The 27770-nt window shown below is 39.1% G+C and overlaps 1 protein-coding gene across 1 annotated transcript; it reads left to right on the plus strand.

The window, feature by feature from the left end:
- The first annotated feature begins 180 nt into the window (after positions 1-180).
- On the plus strand, positions 181-27590 carry schip1 (schwannomin interacting protein 1). The gene is made up of 8 exons (XM_056756276.1): positions 181-377; positions 12313-12855; positions 21270-21388; positions 22449-22566; positions 24447-24644; positions 25967-26090; positions 26181-26274; positions 27018-27590. Exons 1-8 carry the CDS (start codon positions 372-374, stop codon positions 27067-27069), a joined length of 1254 nt encoding a protein of 417 aa, XP_056612254.1. The 5' UTR covers positions 181-371; the 3' UTR covers positions 27070-27590.
- The last annotated feature ends 180 nt before the right edge of the window (positions 27591-27770 follow it).

Raw genomic sequence — 27770 nt, forward strand, 5'->3', positions numbered from 1 at the left:
TGTATATTATATTGCTACACATTGGACTTTTTATACGTCTTGAATATACTGTAGCTATGTACTGTTTCTCTCTCAGTCTCTTATACATTCAAACACACTTATTGGCATGAGAGAGAGAGAGTGGGGGGAGGGGTTGGGTTGGGTTGTCTCCTCTGGTCGCTGGAGATCTGTCGGTCGGTGTGTGTGTGTGTGTGCGTGCGTGCGTGCGTGCGTGTGTGTGTTTGAGCAGCGGAGCACCGCCATGTCTTACACCGCGGACGTTCACCGCTCACCGGCGTCGGTTCTCTGTACCGCTCATTCTGTTATGATAATAATGATGATGAAGTAGATGATATTAAAATGTCTTGAGAAAGAGGAGTCCATCAGAGAAGATGACAGTAAGTTCTGCTCTAATGCTCATAGATCTGACGGCAGTTTTTAAACGACCAGCTGATGTGTTGGGCGTTGAGTTTTTCGGCTGATATATCGCGATTAAACATTGATTTTAACATTCAAGCACGTGATGTTGAGGTTATTTATCAGTTCCCGTGTTTGGCTTCACTGTGATATCACAGCAGTTTTATATTAGGAGCATGACATCATTTCACAGTGACTGGGCGATACATACAGTCATACGGTAAATGTACATTTTCTGTTACGTTATATTTGAGACGCTACATTTAAGGGATTTTTATGATCAGAGAAATGTCATGAGATGCTTTAGTGTGTGTTATATGTCGTTTACACTCTAATGTTTGTGTGTGTTATGTGAGTTCAGTGTTCCGTTTTATGTATGTGTGTCATACAGGAATATGTATTACTAATATTTATTTGTGTGTCAAATGAATTTACTGCCACAATATGGCAGATCGGCCGTGTGTGCTCGCGCTCGCTTGCGCGTGAGTGTTTGTGAGTTTGACAACCCCACATACAGTCGTGTTTATTCAAATCTTTATCTGGAACAGTATATATTATTTAATGGTTTAAGGTAGACAATGAAGAGACAGTTGAACTGTGGGTGCCAGATTAAAGCTCCTATGATCTCGAAAAATCACGCGAGAACTTTGAACGTGACTGAAACGTTATTTGAGTGTATTATAAGATCGGCATTATTTAACAGTTTTGATGTAGATGTGACATCATGTTGATTTCTCTTCACGGACATTCACAAGCGACATTACGCAGTTTTAATATACAACTTATTAATAGTGTAGGCAAGTCTGAGTACGCAGTGCATTCACATTGAGACACTAGCATTTCAGCCTGTTCACACGCGCCACACCTTGCATTTCTCAGGCTGAAAATTAAGGGATAACTCGTCCGTCTTCATAAAATTAATAGACGAGACAAATGAAATGTGAAGCTGAAAGAAACGTGTCCGTTACAGCACGTTCACGTCCGATGACGGTGCATCAAATATTTTTTCTGCGTCAACTCACAGCTCTGAGCATCACAACCAATCATATAGACAGCGAATGAACCTTATGACCAATCAGAAGTTCAGATGAGTCACCGGCATAGAAGAGTTTTGTTGCGGCTCGCACGGATCGCAACTACGATCTAGTGATGGGAAGTTCGGATCATTTTATTGACTCGGACCTTTGAGTCTCGTTCAGCAAAATGAACGAATCTTTTTTCGAGTCATATCGTTCCTTTCGTTCATTTTCATTAAAATGTTACATGACACTTTCCTAACAAATCTACTATTTATGCAAACGTTGATCACATTACAACCAATACAAAACTATAATGCTATAATATACAGAAAATATGAATTACTTGTTTACCTTGGTATTTCGTCTATGATTAGCTCACCTCACCTCTTATCTTGATTAATTTTTCATTTCACCGTCTTTGTCTATCAATAAAGAAACACTAGGGCTAGGCTATGCATCCGTTTGTTAGGAAGGTTGTAAATTAGCTAATTTATCTGTCCAAAGCAGTCACGTCACATTACAAAAGACCGAACGACTCGAACCCAATAGTCAAGTCTTGAAGTCACAAATGCATGAATAAGCTTTTCTGCGTCTGCAACACAAACTATTTCGTAATTTGGCAACATTTCTAAGGTGGAAGAAGGCTGTTTTTGTGATATTTGAGATGTGATTTTTAAATGACAGGTTCTCGTCTAATATAACGCCTAGGTCTTTAATTGTATTTGTTGGAGAAACAGTGCAGCTTTCAATTTGAAGGCTGTAATCGGAGATATTCTGTTTACTTGATTTTGGTGCTATAAGTAATATTTCTGTTTTGCTAGAGTTTAAAAGGAGGAAATTACTAGTCATCCAATGTTTTATGTCCTCGATGCACTCTGCCAGTTTGGATAGCTTAAAGGAATCATCTGGTCTTAATGAGATATATAGCAGAGTATCATCTGCATAACAGTGGAAGCTAATTCCATGTTTTCTAATAATGTTGCCGAGGGGCAGCATGTATATGGAGAAAAGCAAGGGTCCTAAAACCGATCCCTGAGGTAATCCATAATTTACTTGCGTAAGATTTGATGATTTCCCATTTAAATGGACGTATTGATATCTGTCTGTTAAGTAAGATCTGAACCATTGCAGTGCCTGTCCCTGAATACAGATATAATTGTGTAAACGATCTAGTAGTATTTTATGGTCTACAGTATCGAAAGCAGCACTAAGGTCAAGCAGGACTAAGAGTGAGATGTTACCTTTATCTGATGCAATAAGAAGGTCATTTGTAATTCTAACGAGCACAGTTTCAGTGCTGTGATTCGGTCTGAAGCCAGACTGAAACTTTTCGTTCATGTCATTATTTTGAAGGAAGGTACACAGTTGAGTTGACACTACTTTTTCTAGTATTTTAGACAAGTAAGGGAGATTTGAAATCGGTCTATAGCTTCCAAGTTCATTGGGGTCTAAGTTTGGTTTTTTGAGAAGAGGCTTAATTACAGCCAGTTTAAAGGGTCCTGGGACATGTCCTAGATTAATTGACGAGTTGACGATGTTACAAATGGGCTCAATTACAGCAGGTAGTAACTCTTTTAATAAAGTAGTCGGAATGGGGTCTAATAAGCATGTCGTCGGTTTGGATGTTGCAATAATTTTAATTAAATCTTCCTGACTTATAGGAGAAAAACACTCTAGCTTTTCTTTTTGGGTGACGGTTGAAACTAATTCTTCAGACACACTTGGAGGTTTGGTTTTAGCTATGTTTTCTCGTATTATTTCGATTTACTCAGTAAAAAACTTCATGAATTCATTGCTACCAAGGTGCGGCGGAATACCCAGGTCAGGTGGAGTCTGTTTGTTTGTTAGTTTAGCAATTGTACTAAATAAAAACCTTGGATTGTTTTTGTTATTTTCTATGAGGTTACGGAAGTGCTCGGCTTTTGCTGCTTGTAGTGCCTTTTTGTAACAGCTTGCACTATCTTTCCATGCAATTTTAAAGACCTCTAATTGGGTTTGTTTCCATTTTCGCTCCAGTTTACGCGTTTCTCTTTTTAGGGCGCGAGTGGTGTTACTATACCATGGTGCTATGATCTTTTCATTTATCCTTTTTGACTTCATAGGTGCGACCGCTTCTAATGTGTTAGAGAAAATAGTGCCCATGTTGCTGGTCATGTCATCGAGCGATTCTATATTAGTTGGAAAGGTTATTAGAGGAGTCAGATCTGGCAGGTTCTTTACGAAACTATCTTTAGTAGTTGAGGTGATTGTTCTACCTTGTCGATAACGAGATATACAACTGATTTCTGCAGTGTAAATGTTATAAGATGGTGATCGGAAACATCGTCGCTTTGAGGTATAATATCGATATTGGTTAGATCGGCTCCGTGAGATATAATCAAGTCTAGGGTATGATTAAGGCGATGAGTAGGACTATTGATGTATTGTGTTACACCACAAGAGTCTAGCAGTTCTTTAAACGCCACAGCTAATGGATCGTTAGCAATATGGATATTAAAATCTCCAACAATCAGTACTTTATCGACGTTAACCAATAGATCCGATAAGAATTCTGCGAACTCTATCAGAAAATTAGTGTAAGGCCCAGGGGGTCTATACACAGTAACCAATGTAAGAGAGACCAATGATTTTTTACTTTTGTTTGGAACTGTTATGTTCAACACAAGCACTTCAAATGATTTAAATGTACGCTTTGTTCTCCGAGTAACGGTAAGAAAGTCTCTAAAGATTGTTGCGACACCACCACCTCGACCAACCGGACGTGGCTCATGAATATAACCGTAGCTTGGTGGAGTAGACTCATTTAGACCAAAATAATCATTTGGCTTAAGCCAGGTTTCAGTAAGGCATAGTATATCAAAACTGTTGTCTGTGATCATTTCATTTACAATAACTGCCTTTGGATTTAGTGATCTAATATTAAGTAGCCCAAACTTTAGGCGTTGGTTTTGCTCATTAAATATATTGTCTTTTGGTTTAATCATAATAAGATTTTTTCTCATAATTTTAAATAAATGATTATTTGGTTGTATTATTCGGGGGACAGACACAGTCTCTATGCATTTGAAAGCAGTAACATTCTTAACAGTTGGGTGAGAAGAACACAGACTATGGTTAAAATTTGTACTTACTAGTCAAATGGTGCGTAGCGTCTTTGAGATGGAGAACGCAGTGCAACTGCACTAAGTGTGGCGCGTTGTCTCGCTGCAGAACTCAAAACTCCATCCTGACAGGTGCAGAATGGCGGCGAAGGTGTGTGCACACTCATAGAAAACAATATGTTTATTTTTACAAACAATAGCACTACGCGGCGCTTCCGCGTCCGGTATGCGATCCCCTTAAGGCCGATTCAAGTTTCACGTCTAAAACCGACCGAAAAATCTCAGTTGCACTGCGTTCTCCTTTTTTTTCCAAAGCGCTTGGGCCCAGTTGCATAAAGCACCTTAAATTTATTTTCCCTTAATTGGGCCCTTAAATATACCTTAAGTTTTTACTTAAGTTATTCTCCTATTATCTCTGGTAAAGGGGAAATCACCCCTTAAGTGTAACACATAATGGAAAAACTAAAGTTGCTTTATGCAACCGGGCACTGGACTTTGCGCTCTTCTGGCGTCTGTCGTCGTTAAGCAACCATGGGCCCGATAGCCGTTGAGACGAGGAGGTATAAACAAAGAATATATAGATTATATGAACTGAAAATACCTTGCAATAATCTCTGCTACTAGACTAAATTATGCTGTGATCATATGTGTCTCCATTTTCATTGAGCTTGTCTATATTGGCTGGTTGGTTCTTGTCACATGACCTACCGTTACCTGGCGGCTTTCTAAAAAAAAGTGATTTTTTTTATCTTGATGCTGTGCTGACACGGACGCAAATTTCAGAATCAATTTGCAATGGCCTTTACACATCAGTAATGTTTTACATATACAGCTTTTCATAAATACAATCCTGCTGTTTGTGTACAGTATGTACATTAAGCACTGCTTGTTTGGGGCCACATTTCTAGTTACATGAAATTAAAAATGAAACATAATGAAGTAAGTTAGACCGGATGTTTGTCGTTTTCCAGCATGACATGTAAATTTATGAAGAGTTTAATGTAGAAATGTGGCTATAGAAAGATAAGGTGTGTGTGTCTGTTTGTTTCTGACAGCTCGTATGTATGAAAACAGCCTTTCATGTATGTACACTGCATGCACACATGAGATAATGATGGTTCAGACAGCGAGAATGTCAAAGATGAGACGTGTGAGACTGTGTAGCTACACTGTAAAATCGAATTAGTTGATCTTACTTAAAAAAAGCATGCCAACCGATTGCCTTAAAAAACTAAGTTAAGTGAAATGGTATTGTTGAGTTCAAGTAACAGTTCAGATGTACTCTTGACTTAGTGTGGAGTACTCAGAATTAACTATTATTACCAATTTGAGAATTTCCATTGGATTTATTGCACTGTAAACCCGGACACATAAAGTTCACATAAATATTATTCTAAAAACGCATAAATCTAACACCTTGACTTGTTTAACACAAAATGAGCAAGAGGAGACTGATCTCAGAACTGTATGCACAGACTATGCTCATCGGTAAAAAAACACACGAGCTTCGCCCTATTCGACCCTAGTCAAATGAACCTATCTTCCCAACAGTGGTAACCACAAAACTGAAAAATATGACAAACTCTTCTAAATGTCTAAGAGAAGAGAACATTAAACACTATCAAGTCTTTAACTTTCCTAAAAACATATAAAATAATCATAATTTTAAAAATGTACTCTCCTAATGCGGTCTGGCGCAAAGCATGCTGTGAATCTTTTCTGAGTAAAGGCAGGATCTGCTCTCCACTGCCTCTCGCTTGTGTACTAAAGTAATTGCTTCGCTTGCGGCTACTTGCTTGATTTAAGTAAAATATACTAAAGGCGAAAAGTAAGTTGTTTGATTTCCCCTGCAAGTACTCGTAACTTAATAAAAACTAGTATAATGTTTAAATTTTGACAACTGTGTAAAGTTAACAAATAATTTGATAGTAAGGACAACAATTAGATTTTTACAGTGTAACGAAAGATCCAGTGATCTGAAATCAACTCCTTATACCTACATTGAGGCTTCAGTTTAGATTGATTTATGAGGTGTTTTTATTAAAACTATATGATCGATCAAAAATGCACACTGTTTACAGCAGTTTTCTATATTTATTGTGATGTTGTGGGGTTGAACCAACCATCAGTTCTTACTTGCATTGGAACGTAAAGTCCAGATCTGTGTTCACATGCTAGGAAATTCTGATTATCCTTGAATCACACTCCTATTTACCTCACGTAATAACAGCAACAACAAAAAAAGGTTTCATTGAATATCATACTGAATAATAGCTATTGTTATATCTACTAATATTTTATTATATGCTGTAATGTTCTACATTTTTAAATAAATACTGACAAAACATAATAAAATCCTCTTTTATTATTAAAAAATGAGCTTTTTAGAGCTGTCCAAATGGCTTCCCACGAGTTCATACACTCACACAAGACACAAAAGCCACGACAAGACTGAGATCACAACATTTTTGATTGATTTTATAATAACACAACACAAATCAAAGGAAACTTGAAAGCTTTAGCGTGTAATTGTGACTTTTCTTATATATGTGTGTGTTAAGTCTGTCGAGTGAATCAAGAGCTTTTTATTGATTGATTTATTTAGTTTTATTTGAATAGACTTTATTCCCACAGTCCAACAGTCCATAAATATTATGTTTATACGTAACGTTACGCTTCAGCTAACTTTAATGGTGCAACTCAAAAATATGAAGTCGTGCTTAGGTTGTAACTTAGTGCCCATTTAGCTGGAAACTAGGCCAAGCTGTAACTTGCACACAGCTGGTGTCATGTTGGACTATAAATAGGTGTAGAGGTTTTGTATGTTTGTAGTGTAACTGTAATCATGCGATACTGCTAAAGAGCAGTTCTTCATGCTGGAGATCATTCATCATCAGAGCTGTCGTTCGTGTAGTTTGATGTGTGATGATGATCATTGTGATGTTGTGGTGTGTACATCTCTTCAGTAGCCTATACAGAGAGAATAATGCTGCGAGTGCTGTTTATCATTGAACCAGTTAACATCCAAACCGTTGAGTCTAAGCTGTCACAATGAGCAGTTTGGAAAATAAGACAGAATGACCAAAATTGCCCAATTGAAATTCAACTCAGAGTGATACTTCCTTGTCGTTTCATTTTCACCCGTCTCCATCACAGTACTCTTAGGGTTTGTCTTATGTTATAGCGCCCCCTTTTTATTCAAATCAAATTATGTCCTCATGTCTTGAAAACATCTTTTTGTGGTTTTGGTGTCTTTGTCACAGGTTTTATCAGATGTCTGTGAGTCTTTATTATTATTACAGTGGTAATGAAAAAATGTCTTGAATCTCATTTAACCAAATGCCCTCAACCGAAGAGCTCAAAACAGGCATGATTTACCGAGGCCATTTTTCCTTAAAAATCATGTGCACCTGACGATCACACTGAAGGTCCACTAGTTCTAGATTGACAGCTCCTCCTCTAGCCAATCAGTGGAAGAGGGTGATGACGTCATTCCAAACGCGACTCGCTGTGTCAGATACACTTCTTATGTCTGTTATGAGTATTCTCTGCCAGGTCTTTTAAGGAATTTGTTGTCTGATTTGACCAAATAGTGCGTTAAATTAACATAAATGTACGTAAGATGTGTCCTATTAGCTGGGTTTAGTCAGCGGTGCACTAGTTAACAGTAACTCTATTGAGTTATTTAAGATAATTGGTATTTAGAAAAAAATATTGAATTTGTGTAAATGTGTGATGTTGCTAGCTCATGAGAATGATCTAGCCATGCGTATCTTAACTCATTAAGACGAGCACATCATTTATTGTCTTTTCTCACAGTAGTGGATTAAATCCATATTAAGTGCTAATTGAACATATTCTTACCAGTGATGCCGGTAACGCGTTTAGTAACGCGTTACTCTAATCTGACCACATTTTTCAGTAACGAGTAATCTAACGCGTTACTTTTCCCAAACCATTAATCAGATTAAAGTTATTTATCCAAGTCACTGTGCGTTACTATTTTTGTCATTTTCCTATGTAAAAATCTATATAATTTTTGCTTTCTTCTTGCGTCTCAGGGAGTGAAGTCAGGTAGCATTATGTGTCAAGTCACGTTTTCAGCATGAGGACAATTCATGTGTAATAGCCTAGCACCTACTTTGCTGGCGACAAGGTGCTATCTAGCAACAAAAACACTAGAAGAAAAAATTGGAGTCGCAGCACTGCACAGTCCAATTTACAGAGCCCCCCACCACCCAAACAACAAATGGTGGACTTTGGTGCAAAACCAGTAAGTGGGGGAGAGTTGAAGAAGTTGGACGGGCAGCATTTCCTCTACAACATACTGCCCGATAGAGGTGCGCAGATAAGCTAAAATGTCACCCGCATCCGCTGCTTCAAATAAATTATCCACCTGCCCGCGCGAACTGTTCGCTCGAGTCACAAAAAGTGTTGTGCACACCGCCACATGAAATGAGCTCGAGCGCACCCAAGCGAACTAGCGGATGTGTAGAGTACAACCCAGCCGTGTTTACAAGTCTGGCTCCAAATGCTTGAGTGTGTCTACTTCGGCAAAACAAAACCCTACACTACCCCTTTAAGAGCGGAAAATAGTCTTTTTTTATTCATTTTGATAATTTTTTATTTTATGTTTTAATACCAATGAAAATACATTATTAAAAAAAATATGTGTAATGCGTGAGATTTTATTTTTAATTTATATATATTTTTATATATATATAAAAAAACGAATAAACAATAGTTTTTAATTGTGATTCTCTTTTTTTGGCAAAATATGTCATGCTTAACATGTGGCACAAATCAAATTGTAACCCCAATTGAAAAATAAAAAAACCTAACTTAATAGTTTAAATTTGTCAGACACCATTTAGTGTGTGTTTTTTATATCAAACTTTGTTCACTCTTTCATTTCTGTGCATAATGCAGACACATTTCTACATATTGTTGGTTAGGAACTGCTAAATGTACTTTGCCATAGATTTACCCATTGGATGTCTTTATGTTATATAAAATGAGAAAATATAAGAACAGTTCAAAAGAGCAATGTTGATAAATATTGTTTTATTCTGAATACAATATAAAACAGACACACTGATGATAAAAGATGTCTGTACAGGCGTACCTGTTCAGCCAAAATCTCTTCAAAGCTGTTCATTTTTACTGCGGCGCCGCACGAACTGTTCGCTCGAGTCACAAAAATTACAAATTGCCGCCACGCGAAATAAGCTCGCGCTCACCCAAAGCGAACACCGCGATGACGTCATATTTGGCGCGCGCACCCAAGCGAACTAGTGAATGCGTCGAGTATAACCAGCCCTTCAAGTTGACCCAGAAGAGAAGACACAGGCTTCATCCAGTTCTTTTTGAGGTTCTGGACGAGCAGCAAACCGAGACTGCTTGAAGTGACACGTTTAACAATGTTAATTCATAAATCTAAATAATTATACAAGCATGTTACAATAACATCGATATGATATATTTTTTGTATAGTTATAACAGACTGTTCCGGAATACATCAAGTTTAAAAAGTACCTTTAACAATTTGCACAATTTTCATATAATTTAATTGTTTGCCCTTTGTTCACCCATTCTTCTTATTTTTGTGGACTTATATTTTCTTTTTAATCTCTACATTCTTTTTATTTTCGTGTATTTAAAATTTCTTTGTAATAAACATATAAGCCTGTAGCACTGTAACAGCAGCAAAGTATTCTATGCACCACAAAACAATGTGTCTGTTTTATATTGTATTCAGAATAAAACAATATTTATCAACATTGCTCTTTTGAACTGTTCTTATATCTTCTCATTTTATATTACATAAAGATATCCAATGAGTTAATCCATGGCAAAGTACATTTAGCAGTTCCTAACCAACAATATGTAGAAATGTGTCTGCATTATGCACAGAAATGAAAGAGTGAACAAAAAGTTTGATATAAAAATTTATTAAATCAACAAACAATAGTTTGAAATGCATTTCTTCGTCCATCACAAGCAACTGCTTCACAAAAGTTCCAGTAAAATTACTACTTCTCTTTTACTTTAAATTTACAGGGAAATACAGGGTTTGTGCGCCCCCTGTGGTTTCAAAGAATATCTCAACGGCGAACGCATAAAGGATAAACGCCTCATCTATGGAGTGAAAATTGTGCCAAAACTTAACAAACAAATCCAGCATTTTGCAAACAAATGGAACCTTTTATGCAAAAGAAACTAAACTCTGAAACAAACCGAAAGCGTTTTACAAATACATAATACAATTCGATAGATAATGCAAGGGTTTAACATATAAATGTACTGTGTTTTAGTCTCTTTTGAGATTCTCAGCTTGATTTTCTCACAAATTGCATATGCAACTTCCTCTTACAAAACAGCAGGTGGTGCTATTGAGAATTTGACACTAGTTTTTATAGGAAGAAGCCATGAACATTACTGCTCTGGCATTATTTGGTAACATAGAAGCATGCTACAGGTGTAAGCAACATACTGTGCAAATTTTAGACGAACTGCACATTTGTAAAATGAAGCATGTAAAATTAATTGTGGAGTAAAATCTATTTGTTTTTGCGGTCTTATTTTGTGCAGTTAACAAACAGCTATTATTTGCTTGCAATATGCTTGATTTTAACCTATTGACTTTCAGTAATGACTGAAATCTCCATCTTCCGAAGCTCCCTTTTCAGATATAAATCAATTACAACCCAATTCACGCTGCAGGTGGTAGCAAAACAGCGATGCACGCTCACGATACCACATAAAAAACAGCAGACACGATGTAAAGTTCATTGTGCAGTGTAATCAGATCAATTCATTCAATTCATTAAAATAAATTAAACAGAGATCAGTGATTGTTCAGTGATGGGGAATGTTCTTAGCCTGCTTTCTTTTGTAGGCTTCTATATATGTCCAGTTAACATAACCGCCTTATTTAAGGTTTAAAACATCAATGAAATTACTATATTATTTATACACAATTAATTAATGAAAGGCAATAATAACCAAAAAAATTTCTTTTAAACTCGCAGTCTTCTGTAATGAATGCCTGTTTTTTATATTTCATTTAAATCCTTCATGTATTGCTGTCATATACTGCAGTGTTTGTTGAATTCCAACAAAGTAAACCTCAAGAGTGACTGAGAGCATGATAATAAACTAATTTAAAAAAACGTGTACAAACATTGGTTTTACCGAAACACATTCTTGTCAGAAAGAATGGAAAATACTTTTTAAATGGACTCAATTTTTCAGTAAGATTTCAGTATAGTATTTTGCGCTCTTTCTGAGATGTTACTCGGTTTTTAGTGATTTTTCTGCATGAAAGTTGCATTGATACATATGTTTGACTTTTATCCATAGCAAACATTATTTTGTGTGCAATTTAGACAACTTTCTCCTTATGTAATAATTTTGTGCAAAATAATTTAATATGTCAAAAAGTTTTGAATTACGCTTATTATATTTTAAAATATGCCCGCAATACTTTTGGAGGGAAATTGATCCCATAAGAGACAGAGATTAAAGAACATATCTTGAGCTATTAATAAAAGCCTTTTTTTTTGCCAACCAGTCATAGTTTAATAGAACTACAATTATTAAAACATCAAACAAAATAAAGGTTCAAATTATTATTTATTTAAAAAAAACAAAGAAATGCTGATTTAGCAGCAACAAAATGAAGTCAGTTCAAGTTAAGTAGATCGGAAACTAGGGGCAAAGTGGACACAAAACACAACATTACCTGCTCTCCCCTGTAACCACTTCACCATAATAAAGAGAAATCTTTCTCACAGGATTATCGGGAGGATGGCATGGACCTTGGCAGCGATACTTCCAGTCACTCCAGTTCTGAGTCCAACTCCAACAAGGTGACGCCGTGTTCCGAATACAAGTCCTCTCCCAGTCTGGATCTGACCGCTCTGGAGGATTATGAGGAGGATGAGGAGCAGAACAGGAGCAGAGTGCTGATGGACTGGGACCGGGAATACCTCCAACGACAGAACTTCAGGCGTGACACCATCAACAGCCGTAGCCTGGCGGAGGAGCTGCAGACGTCCGCTCCGCCACTGGTGCCAGAGGAACTGAAACAGAACGGAAACGTGATAGAGCCCCGTGACCACCGGCTGCCGCCCGACTCTCGTGATAATAAGACATTCGATGAGCCGAAGCGCCAGGTCGCTGTCACCGGGCTGGAAGATGGAGGATACAGAGAAGAATGTGGGGAAGAAGACCAACTTCCTTCCATGGACTGGGCGGCACTGGAGAGACACCTGGCAGGTCTTCAGTTCAGAGAACAACAGCAGAACCACAGACTGAGCCGGATCTGCTCCACAAACGTGAGTATAGTTTCTCTGACAGATTGTAAAGTGTGTCAAACAAAACAATGCCAGCGAGTGAACGTCAGAGGAGCTGGACACTTGTTTGAGGTATTTTTCGCTTCCATGGGTTTGGAATGAACATTTAAGCAAGTCAGGTTCTTTTTTCTTTCTTTGTTTTTGGGATAAAATATGCTTTTTAATGTTGTGTGAAGTGTGTGTGCGGTCAGCAGATGGCGCTGTGGCAGTGTTCTTGAGTCAGATGAGTGTGTAGCTCTTTCTCTGTATCCACAATGACGGTAAATGTCTTAACAGCTCTATTGTGCGCATCAGTGAGTCAGCAGTCACCTCCATTTATTTGAATGTTTTTATGAGGGTTACAGGACAGCAAAAACACTTCATTCATTATAATATCATTACATCTATGAAAGAACCCCACAATATATAAAAAAGTGTGTATGTGTGTGTGTGTGTGTGTGTGCGCGTGTGTGTGAAATTTTTGTGAGGAATGTGGTGTTATCTGGTGTTATCAGTGAGCCTGAGGAATGTGTGCGTGTCCTTCAGACATCTCATCATTGATCCTCATAGCACCTCACACACATGAGATCTTCTGTAAATCCAGTGACATCTGGGGTGAAATAATCCATATTTTAACATTTTTGGGCCACAAGAGGTTTCCTAAATGAAACATGGACAAAACGACATTCCCTTAAAAATGATATTTAAACTAATTATATTACCATAATTTGATAAATGATAATATTAAGGTTGCCATTATAACTCATGAATTATAAAGTGCAGTATATTGTGTAAAATCCTGATACAGTATATTTCTGTTATCTTTGAGCTAAACAGAACTCTTATTTTAACAAGTTGTAGTAAAGTGAAGCTGTGAGAAGTTTCAGCGTGTATTTGACAGTTGTTCTGGTTTCAAGTGCTGCAAATCTTTCAGTTTTTCTCTCAGAGCCTCTCTAGAGATGTTCATGTGCATATGCAGACGCTGAAACAATATGAGCGTTTACGCCCTGTTCAGACCGCCAGAAACTAGCAGCAGTAGAGCGACGCAATCTTATTCATTTCAATGTAGAGCTGGCGACACGAACGACAATGACTGTAGGCGACAGAAAGTGGGCGTGTCCAGCGATGGGAACCGCTCAACTTTATGCAAATGATGAGCGACTTTCTTGAGCGATTACCAGTCGGAGTAAAGCAGCTGTGCTCACGTCTTCCGTCTCTCGTCAGTTACTGAAGGGTTTTGTCAAACTGCGACAACCAAAGCTAGGAACACCTTCAAACGACAAGCTAGACATCAAGATTAATAGTGCTGTCAGTATGGATAATTCTCTAAACGCATGGATTGGCTTCAGCAGACCTCTGTCAGAACCACAGAGCCATGTCCAGCAGTAAAAAACAACACACGTTCACTCCCATTCTACCACTTGGAAGTATAATGATATGTGGTATTATAACTCTTTGCTAGTGAAATATCTCTTTTTTAGAGCTTATGATCTACGCTCCAGGCAACGTGGCAGTTTTCGTTTTTACTTGCGCTTCATTGTCCGCTTCGACAGGCAAAGGCCACTAGGTGTCAGTGTCCACAGGCATGTAGCTTGTGTAACCAAGACAAGAACTGAAGAAGAAGCGATTCGTTGTGTCTGCTGTTTGAGAAGCATTTGGCAGTTCTGGCAGCGAGTAAACAGTCACTTTTGGAGCTTGAGTTGTTAAATGCAGAGAAACAGGTCATTTATTAAGATAATTCATACTGACATGCATTTGAGTAAATAAAGCTATCGCTGAGTTTTTTCGACCTGAATGGAGGGGGGTCACATTCAACAGCACATAATGGAAAGAGAGAGAGAGAGATAGAGATAGATAGATAGATAGATAGATAGATAGATAGATAGATAGATAGATAGATAGATAGATAGATAGATAGATAGATGGATGGATGGATGGATGGATGGATGGATGGATGGATGGATGGATGGATGGATGGATGGATGGATGGATGGATGGATGGATGGATGGATGGATGGATAGATAGATAGATAGATAGAGATGGATGGATGGATGGATGGATGGATGGATGGATGGATGGATAGATAGATAGATAGATAGATAGATAGATAGATAGATAGATGGATGGAGATAGATAGATAGATAGATAGATGGATGAGATGGATGGATGGATGGATGGATGGATGGATGGATGGATGGATGGATGGATGGATGGATAGATAGATAGATAGATAGATAGATAGATAGATAGATAGATAGATAGATAGATAGATAGATAGATAGAAAACGTGGACATGCTGATATTTCTTAAATGTAAAACAAAATCCAAGAAAAGCACATACAAAGTGTTAGTTTGTTTATATTAAAGAGACTTTGTAGTTTTCCTTTTTTATTTTGAATTAGGTTAAAATGGCAGTTTAGTTTATTTTACAAAGAGATGCGCAGCAGTTGAGGAATAATTAAAGGACGGTTGTTAATTTTTTTTATTTGCCTTTCATTTCAGGAAGACCCTAATAAATCATACCAACTTGGAGGAGACATTTAAAGCAGCAGTCCGCAAGTTCTCGAGTAAAAATTTGCTAATAAAAATTATTGAGCAAATACACGAAAGAACTGAGTTTAAAACTGTGTCATTAACCTTGCTGGATTCATCGCGGAAAGCTTGAAATAATGGTTTGTGATTTGCCCTGTCGGGTCGTCTTTCCCGGAGATCCTTGTATGGTGTCTTTCATCTTTGCGTAATTTCGTCAAATTCCAACACAGAATGAAGAGGATCCGGCTGTTAGCCAGCGCGTCGATGCTGCGATGCTTCAGTGTTGATCACTTTTTCGTTTGTTTTGAACTGTAAGTTGTGGTTCTACATAGACTTGAGACAAAACACCGTTTTCTTTCTATGTATCCTAGATTTAGTGAAAACACAATGAAGAAGGAACGTTTGGTCGTGTGTATGAACATGGGTCATCACCTGTTGTGTAGAAAGACCTTCCTGGAGTTTGTTGTTTGTATTGTCCTGTTGCTGTTGGATGTGTGTGTTAGTGTTGAAACAGCAGCTCTCGACTCGTCTCGGCTCAGGAATTCCTCAGCCTCAGGCTCAATAAAAGCTCTTTTCTTTACACTCCATGATCTCCTCCCTTTTCCTTTCATCCCTCTCCCTCAATCCTTGAGATATTTACACCCCCGCTCTGCTCTGAAAGGTCACTTGGTTTGCTCCGCCTCTACCCCCACCCCAGCCGATCCTGCTCCTGTGCTGCCATCTGATTGGTCAGCAGCAAGAGAGAGAGCTCAGTTCCTCTGGAGCAGCTCCGTGTGTTCCCGGCGCCCCACCCTGAGTCCTCGTCTGATGTGCCCGCGTTGTGTGTTTGTGTGACGCTGATGGTGATGCAGTGAGAGATGGTGCTCCAGGACAAATGTTCTCATCAGGTAGGATCAGACTGAACATAAACAACAACACACTTTATCTCATTAACATCTCGCGTCAATATAGCTGTGTTTACCCAATTGACATCAGATTACAGTCGGAGCAGATGCTTTACCGTGTGCTGCTTGTGTCTCAGTTGTGTTGATTTTTGCTTCTGATGTAGCATTTGAACATAAGAGACAAAAATGTCATTGTTTTGGATGTGTGCCGCAGTCAGTGGGGTTTCATGTGTGCGTGTGTTGCACCGTAACCTCAAGAGAAGCGTCCCACTTTACTGAAGAACACCTCTCATCATCCTTTACTTCAGCATTGACATGTTGTGTGTATATTATCACAGACACAACACACAGTATATTCAGAGTACGACACAACCTCACACGCTGTCTTGATTATAAAGTTTACTTCCCTCAGGTCTAAATTGAAGACTGTAATGTTATCCTGTGATCTGAGGTGAATATAACAGAGCAGTGATATACAGAGGAACTGATGAACAGTTATATGCGAGCGTGTATTGAAGCAACAAGCCCTGAGAAGCAGTGGGTTAAGGCCATTGCACATTGAGTGAACCTCACGTTGTGTCAATCACATATACACAGCGCCTCCGATATTTTCGCCCGTCGTAAAAACATTTGTACTGGGATCTATCTTCTGTGTTTATCGCATGCGTAGCAAGTATTTTGAGAGGCGTTTTCACCTCAGAGACACCGTACAAACCAGGGCAAAATAGGAAAAAACGCATACGAAAATTAGACTGAATGTGCGTTCTAAGGTACGACGTAAAGCGGAGGCAATGCATTTGTGGTCTATTAAAATTAATGGTATGTTTGTTTTATAGTGTAGCTATGGCAACAGCTTCTCAATTGCGTTGTTTTGACGGAAACGTTGATGTTGTGGAATGCTTAGTATAAACACTTGGGTAACACCGTGTCTAGACCGGACGCGTCACGCTCTTGTCTGTGATCACATATCATGTAATAAAGACATGAAAGTTGTTATTAAAAGAGCAAAAAGACGGACTAAGAAACCAAATCTTCTTCTACAATTTAAAGTGCTTCTTTTAGTAGGTTTCTGGTTGATTCCTCATGTTGAAATGGCGACAGAGATTCTATATTAGTCTGAAACAGTTTGTCACTTTTTACATCTATAATTACTTTCATTTTTTATATAGAATTTGTTTGCTAGGACAATACTGAACTGTTTTTATAACCAAATATAATACCATGATAATACTGTAGACCATGATAGAAGCAATTATTGTAGTATGAAAAATAGTTTAGTGTGAGGCCAGCAAGAGATTACTGTTATAATAATGAAGAATAAAGAATAGAAGGTGTGTTTGAGAGAGGTGAGAGAATAGAAATGAAGACATTTTGTAACGGGTGGAATGTCTAGTCCTAATAATATTGTTGATAATGACCGTGATTCAGCAGAAGCATCATATTATACATGATCAGATGAGCTTTAGTACTCAAACAGCACATCACTAATACAAGAATAGGTGTGAATCAGACAATAAAGAGCTGTTCACACGATACATGTGGGACAGACCTGAGAAAACCTTTTACTGAAATCAAGAGCACATATATGAAGACACAATAACAGCTGAACAAAACACAAGTGTGTGTGTGTGTGTGTGTGTGTGCAGGGGACACAATCCTCTAGGGGCCCCTCTGTAGACTGGTATCCAGGCAACCGCCTGCAAAGAGACCACTGGTGTCTCTGTCTGAACACACACAATATTTACACCTCACTCGTCCCATCACTGCATCACACACACACACACACAGACACACACACATAATCAAACGCTTTGCCATTGTGATGGACACATATTGCACATATTTTTCATAAATATTGTGTAGTTTTAAGGATTTTTGTTATAATAATGTATTTTTATTTTTTGCGTGTGCCATTACAGAAGAAGCAATTTAATAAGGCGTGTTGTGAAAATGTGTGTAAAGAACATAAATATTAAATCTGACACAGATTTTAAGAGTAAAACAGGAGTGAAGCAGACGCACAGATGGAGTTTGTTCATATAGTTTCACATCCACATGCAGAAGACATACGGGTATCTCGGTTGGGTACGGTACGACCTTCACGGTCTAATACGCCCATGTGTGTTGTGTTTTTTTAGGTTTCCGTATGATGTATTACTTTCTGACCTGGTTCTGTCCGTGTTTATCTGTATAAGATAAATGAACGTCTCTCCACAAGTAAATATCTCAAAACAATGGTCAAGAGTGAGATATTAGCTATCTGACAGGTTTTTAGCGTCGTCCAGCTCACTTTTTCTGCTGTATGTTTCTGGTTTCACAGAAATGTAGTGTAATCGTTACATTCCCCTACGAAGATGCAATCCCGCTAGCGTCAGTATTCATTTTGTCTGGGTGTGATTGGACGTGTGAAGTTCCTTCAGCATGTGAAACAGACGGGATACATCACAATACATCTGTGGTTAGCCAGATTTGTGTCAAATGAATCTGGTAAGCAAGCGTTGCCTTGTTTCTTTTTCCTGAGCTGATACTAACTCTTCACGTTTCCTTACTAACTACTGACACCTTCTGATTCACTCATTCATTCTTTCAGAAGACCTGAGGTACATGTGGAACCTACAGATGATTCAACTGTGTTGAAGCACTTGATGAATTTGCTCCTCACAGCAAATATTTGAGATATGGGACTTTTCCCACAACGCAAACATGATCTTCCCATTCACAAAAAGAACACGCACAAATTTCACAACACAAATCATTTCACACTCACTCACAGCTGTGTGTGTGCGTGTATGCGAATGTGTGTGCGTGTGTTTTTAAATAACAGGAACAGCACAGGAAGTGCCCACACACACACACAGCTGTATTTCCTGAAGTGCTGTGTGTGTGTTTTGTGAGGACAGATGATGTTTGTTGTATTGTTTGTCAGTAGTTTAAATAATCCTAAACTGTTTCATGCAGATTCTTGAGGTTCTTTTGTCACTGTTGACTTCTGGGATTAAAAAACACAAATATATTTTTGTTCTGTTTATTTTCTGTCTTCTGTGAAGTATTATAACAGGGCTTTGTGTTTGTGCGCATGAGTGTGTGTCATGAAGGCTCAGATTGTGTAAAGTAGTTCAAGGGTGGTGTCACAACACAAACAGGCATGTTTCTGTACAGTGTGTTACTGTTACCCATAATCCTCTAGGGTCAGAAATAAATCACGGTCACCTTCTGTGCTGTAATACATCAACACACAACAAATACAGCTGTGTGTCTGCGTGTGTGCATGTATCATGTATAGGCAGAGTGTGTGGTGGTGGATGTTGTGTTTTGTTAGTGAAGGGTCATTGTCAGGTTGTGTTGACAGACAGGTGTGATTGCTCTACATTGACTTCTGCTGTGTGTGTATTAATAGCAAATCTCTGTTGGTCAACACAGTACACACACACACACCCTGCTGAACAAACACACACACACCTGCTTGTGTATATTCTTTTGTTTTATCATTCTCACAGCTGTCACACTTGTGTCTGTTAAAGTTGCCGTCCTTACAAGAATCATTTTTTGTGTGGTAAAACCATAATCCAGAAGACAAACACCTTTGAACACTTACAAACCTGCTGAAGCACAGGTGTGTGTGTGTGTGTGTGTGTGTGTAGTGTTATATAATGATGAGGAGAGGGTGACACATGTGTCATGTGCACTTCTGCTGCCATCTGCTGTTCACTGTCTGTCACTTCACACTCAAATCATAATTCTGTCACTTTTACGATTGATTTCAAATAAAAGAGAAAGTATTACGGCCCCTCCATTTTTATCACATGTTGCTGCTTGAAGGGTTAGGGTAAACTACTTTTAATTACATTTTTCACATGAATCTACAGAGCACACACAATAATGACAAAACAAAGAACAGATTCAGATCAGAAAAACAAAAAGAAAAAACAAAGTCACTGTTGCATTGTTTTAGCTCTGTCCTGAAGTTCATTGTCCTGTTGTCTCTCAGTGTGTTTGTGGCGTTGAGCTTTCCTCCCGTCCCTGCCTCTGAGAAACACCTCACACACTTCACTGTTCAGATGGTGTTGTGCAGTGATGAGCAGATCACATGATGCTTGGTGATGTTTGTCCTCCAGTACCTTTCTCCCGTCTGCACATGTGATCATGAAGCTCAACCAGTTGTCAATCAGGTTCTTGGTCACCGCCTGAATCACGACCTTCTCCATCCATGGCTCAGTTTCTCCACGAGGACAGCTCAAGACATCTGGTTGTTTTAATCTTCTGTGAATGATTAATGGAGTCTACATGTGTCTGTGAAGCTTCAATACAGCAGATTGAAATCTTCAGTTCTGTGTTGTGATATGATCCTGTCGTGGAAGTTCTTCTGACCTCATGACGTGACATTTCCAGCGGTTGGACATTTTGTTGAGAGGTGTGATCATAATCATTCAATTGAGCAAATCGAGCTAAGCTGGAATGCTTCTGAGCTCAATTTTAAATGTCCCAGAAAGCAGTATGAATACTTATGCAATGTTATTATTTTGGTCGTTTTATTTGCAATAAAGTTCTTGTTTTTTTATTCGTCACTGTGGGTTATGGAGTGTAGATTGATGTTAAACATATATTGAAAGTAGTTTAACACAGAGCAGCACAATGTGAATGACATAAAGGGCTTTGAATGCTCTCTCCAGTTACTGCACATAATACATCAACAGATAGCATACATGACTGAACGTAGAGAATGAATCATATTATCTGTAGATATATAAATGGTATTATATGAATTAAAGTACATACATACAAATCATGTTCAGACAGTGTTTTCATATTAAATTACACTCAAAGAGAGGTTATTCTTGTGTGATGAATCATGTCATTTATATTATGAATGATGTGTTTCTTCAGTTTGTAGGCAAATGTCACAATGTTCTAGATGTTTTTATGTGATGCATGTACATTTATTACAAACATGATATGTGATATAAGATGATAACAGATAGAGTTTCATGTGTGTGTCACAGGCGCAGAAGAATGAGCGTGAATCCATCCGACAGAAGCTGGCACTGGGCACTTTCTTTGATGATGGGCCGGCCGTCTACACCAGCTGCAGTAAAAGTGGCAAACCCAGTCTGTCATCACGGTCAGTACCTGTGCTCATGTGTGTGTGTCCCAGTTTCACCACCAAATCAAAGTCAAGATGTAGAAAACAATCCCTTTTAACGCTCGCTTGAGGTTGCTTTTTGTTTGCTGTGAATAACGGGAGATGGAAAGACATTTGCTGAATCAGTTACGATGTAGTCAACATTGAATACACGTGACTGAGCGGCTGTCCTCAAGGTTTCCAGATCTTGTTTTATTTACTGTTGGCTGCCATTACCGCCGTCACCCGCTGGAGGAACTTAATGGAAATGTGTCTGTTTCACTTTTGTTTTTCTCTGTTATTGTGTACTTTGAAAAGATCGGCATCACGTTTGGATAGAAACCCAGCTATTGATTCATGTCATAGTGACATCATCCAGACACACGAGATGAGATGAACTTTCCCCGGTCACAGATACTGAAACCACAGCACGTTTACAAACTCTCTCTCTCTCTATGAACATGAAGGGTTTCCCCCCGGCCGACACACCAGCTCTTCCCAAAAGAGAAGCAGACATCGAGCTGAACCTTCTTCTTCACATGACTGTGACACAATGACACGCACCTCTTGTCTTTCTGTAAAGCTTCACTTTCTCTCTCTCCTGAGCAACAATACATGACAAGACCTGCAGACCCCACATTACACTTCACATCTATTTTAACAAACGAGTGGTAGATTAAAAAAGAAAATCATATGTGTTCTCATTCTGAGCATCAATGTTTGATTTCAACCGCTCATTACTTACACTGACTGGGATTTCAGTCTTTGACGCGGCTTTACTCAGTCAGAGGATGTTCTTCACATGATGTAGAATGACTTTAGCTGGGTTTTCATAGACATTTATTCAGATGTTGAACCCCAAAGTGTTTCATCTAGAAAGAAGTTGAAATCCCAGTCATTCCCAAAATATGGAACACATCACAAAATTATCACGATCACAAACAATGGAGATGTTTTTGTGGAAACTGTAAGTGAAGTATATTTACAGTTGAAGGAGTGCTGTAGAAATGAATCGTTCTATTATGATGATGAAGATTGTGTTGTTGTTGTGTTGTCACAGGCTTCAGAGTGGCATGAATCTGCAGATCTGTTTTGTTAATGACAGCGGCAGTGATAAAGACAGCGATGCTGATGATAGCAGGACAGAGACCAGTCTGGACACACCGCTGTCGCCAATGGTAACCACACGCACACACACACGGTCGTCCCTTGAACCATTAGCAAATAATAGTGAACTCAGCAGTGTTTTTGGTAATTTTGGTAATTTTGTCCAAAAAATAAATGTGTTTAATATTTACACCTGCAGCCTCACATTCTTTCTTTCACTTTTCTTCAGTGAGTGTAACTGAACGTGATCATGTCTTATCACACACACGCGGTGGCTCAAGAGCATTATGTATGAACGTGTGTAGTCGCTTGTCTTTCAGAGTCGAGAATTCATGTTTTCCTATTAAGCACATTCCAAAAAACTGTATATTTTATCCTGTAAATCCAAAGATCATAGAAAACTTTTTGCATTTTTTTAATATTGTTCCGCATGATTTTAATACGCTTTTTTGCCCATGATGACCTCAATTTTGGTCATCCCGATGACACGAGTCCCCATGAGTTGGTGTGCATTCAGGTTTAGGTCCCCACACCACACACAATGATGCCGTTATCACAGTGAAACATTTTTAAAACAGTGTCAGACATGTCAAGCACACACTCTCACATGCGCATAAACACACACACATCAAACCGAGTTACTGTAAAAAAACACATCAACACTACAGATATACAGCCCGGAAACAATCAAGAGACAATTACAGAGAGCGTTTTTCTGATTTGACATTGACTATTTATATGTATTGTATATGTTTAGGTCAAATTATCATTTTTGTTTGATTCTTTTGAAATTTATTTTTATCAATATTTTTCACATATGTTTCTATTTGCATTTATTTGCAGAAAATGAGAACAGAAGAAACAGGTGGAAATAACAGTAAAGATGCTGTGTTTTTCACACCTCAAATACGGCAAAGAAAACAAGTTCAGACTCGCTTTTAATCAACACAACATAGATGTAGGAAAGATTCAACCTGGATAGTTTGATCAGTTTTCATGTGTCTTGTTGTGCTGTCTGTTGGATGACCTGAGGTTTGATTTTGCCGAAGTTCAACAGACACTGGACTGAAATCACCCCAATACATCTAGAAATGATGATCTACTATGATATATACATTTTATGTAATTACTAATATCCTCCTTATGTTTATTTAAGTTTGTATGGGCTATTGAGTGAAGCGTGACGCTCGTGAATGTTTTAAAGAGTCCCGTTGAGAATGTCCCTGAATCTGGGATGTGGTGTGGGAGTGCTGCTTCTTTCCCAGCAGTCACTGCAGCAGCTGTGTGAGTCACAGACCGTGCGTCTCAAATCACATACTTCCATACTATACTGCAGGCTAATAATAAGTTTGTAAACATTCGGGATGCGCGCGCATCTTGGTTGCAGAAAAACCCTGAAGAGATAGCCTTTATAACGACTAGAGAATTACACGGATACGGAAGGCCTATACAAAATATTAAGACTTACTTGATCTTAAAATACTTGAAATAAAATAAACACAGATCTGGATGATTTCGTCAATCCAGCCTCATCGTTAAATGACTTGTTTGGCTCAAAATGGCATATTCAACGATGGAATTCCCAAAAGTGTGATTTATTGAAAAGTGTCATCATTGTGTTGTGCTGAAGGGCAGGACACAAACACACACACACGTCTGGTTTATTATCTCCGTGGGGACAGTCCATGGGCGTAATGATTTTTATACTGTACAAACTGTATATTTTATCCCCTTAACCTAAAGATCACAGAAAACTTGCATTTTTGGATTTTTTATATTGTTTCCTATGATTTATACGCTTTTTTGCCCATGAGGGATCTCAGACGCAGCGAGAGAGTCACGGCTCAGAGAAATGACCCCACTCACACTGACCATCATCTGAACTGCTGTCATTAAACATCACTCCTGAAAAACATCTCTCCATCATGTGTGTGTTTGTGTGTCTTGTCAGAGCAAACAGAGCTCATCGTACTCGGACAGAGATGCCACAGAAGATGATTGTGAGTCTCTGGAGGACATGGACTTTCTGAGTCGACAGAAGAAGCTCCAGGCGGAGGCCAGACTGGCTCTAGCGATGGCCAAACCCATGGCCAAGATGCAGGTGGAGGTGGAGAAACAGAACCGTAAGAAATCTCCGGTGGCAGACCTGGTACGTCTCAGTCTTCCTCACGTCGCACCACACGCGCTTCGTTTCCCAGATGTTAGGATTTCTATAAAGAGAGGGTGAGACGTGGTGACGGTGAAAACTCTCTCTCAAGACTCAGCGCAAACACATTTTTACATGCCAAAGCATAGGAAAACAAATAAAAACATTCTGCGCAAATACAGATTAAGTTACTTGTATATACACTCTCTCTCTCTCATCACAACTGAAACTATGAGTCTACAGCAGAACCGGAAGCTGTCAGATCAACACTAACTTCCTCAACAAGTAAACACGCACACGCGCGCTCACGGCCACATGTTTTCCAGTGTGTAAGTTAACAGGGGTGGGGGGGAATTCTCTGTCGTCTGCTCAGCGTGAGAAATCCTGGCAGGCAGAGTGACTCACTGCGCTACAGTAAATGTGGTCACTGCTCATCGAGAGTGAGAAACTGGCATTCGTATGATGTCACACATTCATGAAGGCCAAGACGTCTCATGATTCACATCCTACCAACGTTTGCCTACTCAGAGCAAAACTGACCGAAATTCCTTCCAAACATGGAACCGAGCCGCCGTCGTCTGTCCTCACACATGAAGATTCTCCAGGTGTCAGTGTCTGATGTCTAACAGAGACAGAGAGCTCTTGTGTTCATCCGGGAGACTTCACAGCGCTCCCTCCGTCATGCATTTGAGTAAGAGAAGGAGCGACCTGATGTGTGTCAGGTCTGATGGGGGATTTCAGATGGGTGATCCACCTGACGCTCACGGCGACAAGCATGATGATGATGATGATGATGATTTATAAGTGAAGTGATTCATGATTCATGCTCTTTTATTCAGAACTGTAGATGGGAGATTTCCTCTGAAATCAAACACACACACACACACACACAGCTAGCCTCCATTCTTTACACTTGACCACAGAAATTGGTAAAGCCCCCTTTACCCCGAGAGGAGTCTTCACTGTCACAGTCAGATTATTGAGCAATACTACGCCACACACGTCTAAATGGAAAACTATTGATTTTGCTCTTCTGTACAATCTTTCATGTCTGCCATATTTTCATCATTTCTTCCGTCTCTTGCCTCTTATTGCTCATATGGCCGCTGGACATTAAATGTGTATTCACCTCATGTGTGTGTAATGCACTTTGTGTAGCTACTCTCATATTTGCACCTTACCCTTAATGCATTGAGCTGGACTCTTGATTTCATATACACACACATTGAGATAATCTCGCTCTGTTCTCATACTCTCCAATAACAACAGATAGTTGTGTGTCATGGATCAGTCCTGTGAATATTGTGTGTGTGTATTTCCAACAGCTTCCTCACATGCCACATATCAGTGAATGTTTGATGAAGAGGAGTTTAAAACCCACTGACCTCAGAGACATGACCCTCGGCCAACTACAAGTCATCGTCAATGACCTTCACTCACAAATCGAAGGTACTCTCTCTCTCTCTCTCTCTCTCTCTCTCTCTCACAGTGTGTCCTGAGATGGTTAATCAACTGATTGATTGATTGATTGATTGACAGGTCTGAATGAGGAGCTGGTGCAGCTGTTGTTAATGCGAGATGAGCTTCAGATGGAACAGGACGCGATGCTGGTGGACATCGAGGACCTGACCAGGTGACCAGCACATCCAACACAGTCTCAAGGGAATTTGTGACTGTAATCTTGGCAGACGCTACTATCCAAAGCGACTTACATTGTATTGTATTATACATTTTGTTTCTAACTACGTGCAATCCCCTGGGATCCAACCCATCACCTTGGCGATATGCTCTAACCACTGAGCCACAGAAAACCTTTTGTTTTTGTGGACATGTATTTTATTACGTGCTATAGTTCGTATGTATAAATATAAATCAACACAGTCAGATGGGAATTCATCCCTATTGTACAAGGTGGCTCATTCCTGTGAATTTCTATTTCCTCCGATCTCACTGCTATGTTTTGTAATGATTTGACTTTGCCCCTGTGACAGGGTTAGGGTTGTGCCGCGGTTAGACTAGACTATGAGCATGCAAAATTCATTCGGACGATGCCACGAAAGTGGGTGGGATCCATTCCTTCGTCTTTTACATTTCTGTAGCGAGAGGTCACGCTGTGATGTTTTGATCTTTTATTGGTCTCACACTCTCACGTGACGCGAATTCGCAGCTTCACCAAACTTGAACTTTGCTATCGAAATATCTTCGGACGGACTTGCGTTTCCGGTCTGTTGCATTCGCATGCGCTTAAATGGAAGTCAATGGAAGGAAAAGTCAAACGTGACCGCGGATTCAGCCACCTCCAAAAATATGTGCGACTTCCTTTCATATCAGGTTATTATAAATGTATCAATGACAAAAATGTGTGTGTATTTTCAGGCATGCTCAGAGTCAACAGAAACACATGGTGGAGAAGATGCCCTCCAAATGAAAAGTCACTCATCGCCACCGTCCACAGCCTCAGTGTAGAGCAGACCCGTTCCCTTTGCTTCCGTGCTTCAGGACAGCCGATGATCGCTCACGACGTCAGGCTCATCACTGGAGAGCCCATTTGAGTTCAGTAACTAAATGACCTGGAGTCTCCGCTTTCTCATACGTTCGCTTGAATCTTTTACTTTGGCCACTGAATTGTGTAAACCGTGGAAAAACCTAGAGAGAAATTAATGATCTTAATACTAATAAAATGAAAGAAATATTCTCTGAGGAAACCGACAGTATTTAAACTAAACAAAGACCTCTTTCCCATCGGGGGCTCAAGAGGAATGTTGCCTGTCTTGTAGTCGACTCGTAGCTTTTGGTGACATGGGTTCACTTCACTTCATCTGCTGAATCCAACAAGTGTGTGTTAATATCATGGTGGTCATTCTTATTGTGTTCAGATGCTTTATTTGAGGGACAAATGATTATGTACAGATATGTATAAAAAAGACAAATAAAACTTTGTTTCATAGACTACGGCTTGTTTCACTTTTGTCGTGGGGGAATCATTTAAAAAAAGTGCTTTTGTGTTTTTGGAATAGCCAACATAAGTTTCCCATAAATCCATTCAATGTAAAGCAAACTGTTATGAAGAAGAGTCCAGTCACTTCTAAAGTGAGTTCTTTTCAGCGATTGGTCGTAGTTTTGGAAATG

This window comes from Triplophysa dalaica, chromosome 9 (assembly GCF_015846415.1).
Source record: "Triplophysa dalaica isolate WHDGS20190420 chromosome 9, ASM1584641v1, whole genome shotgun sequence".
In the NCBI taxonomy this organism is placed as follows: domain Eukaryota; kingdom Metazoa; phylum Chordata; class Actinopteri; order Cypriniformes; family Nemacheilidae; genus Triplophysa; species Triplophysa dalaica.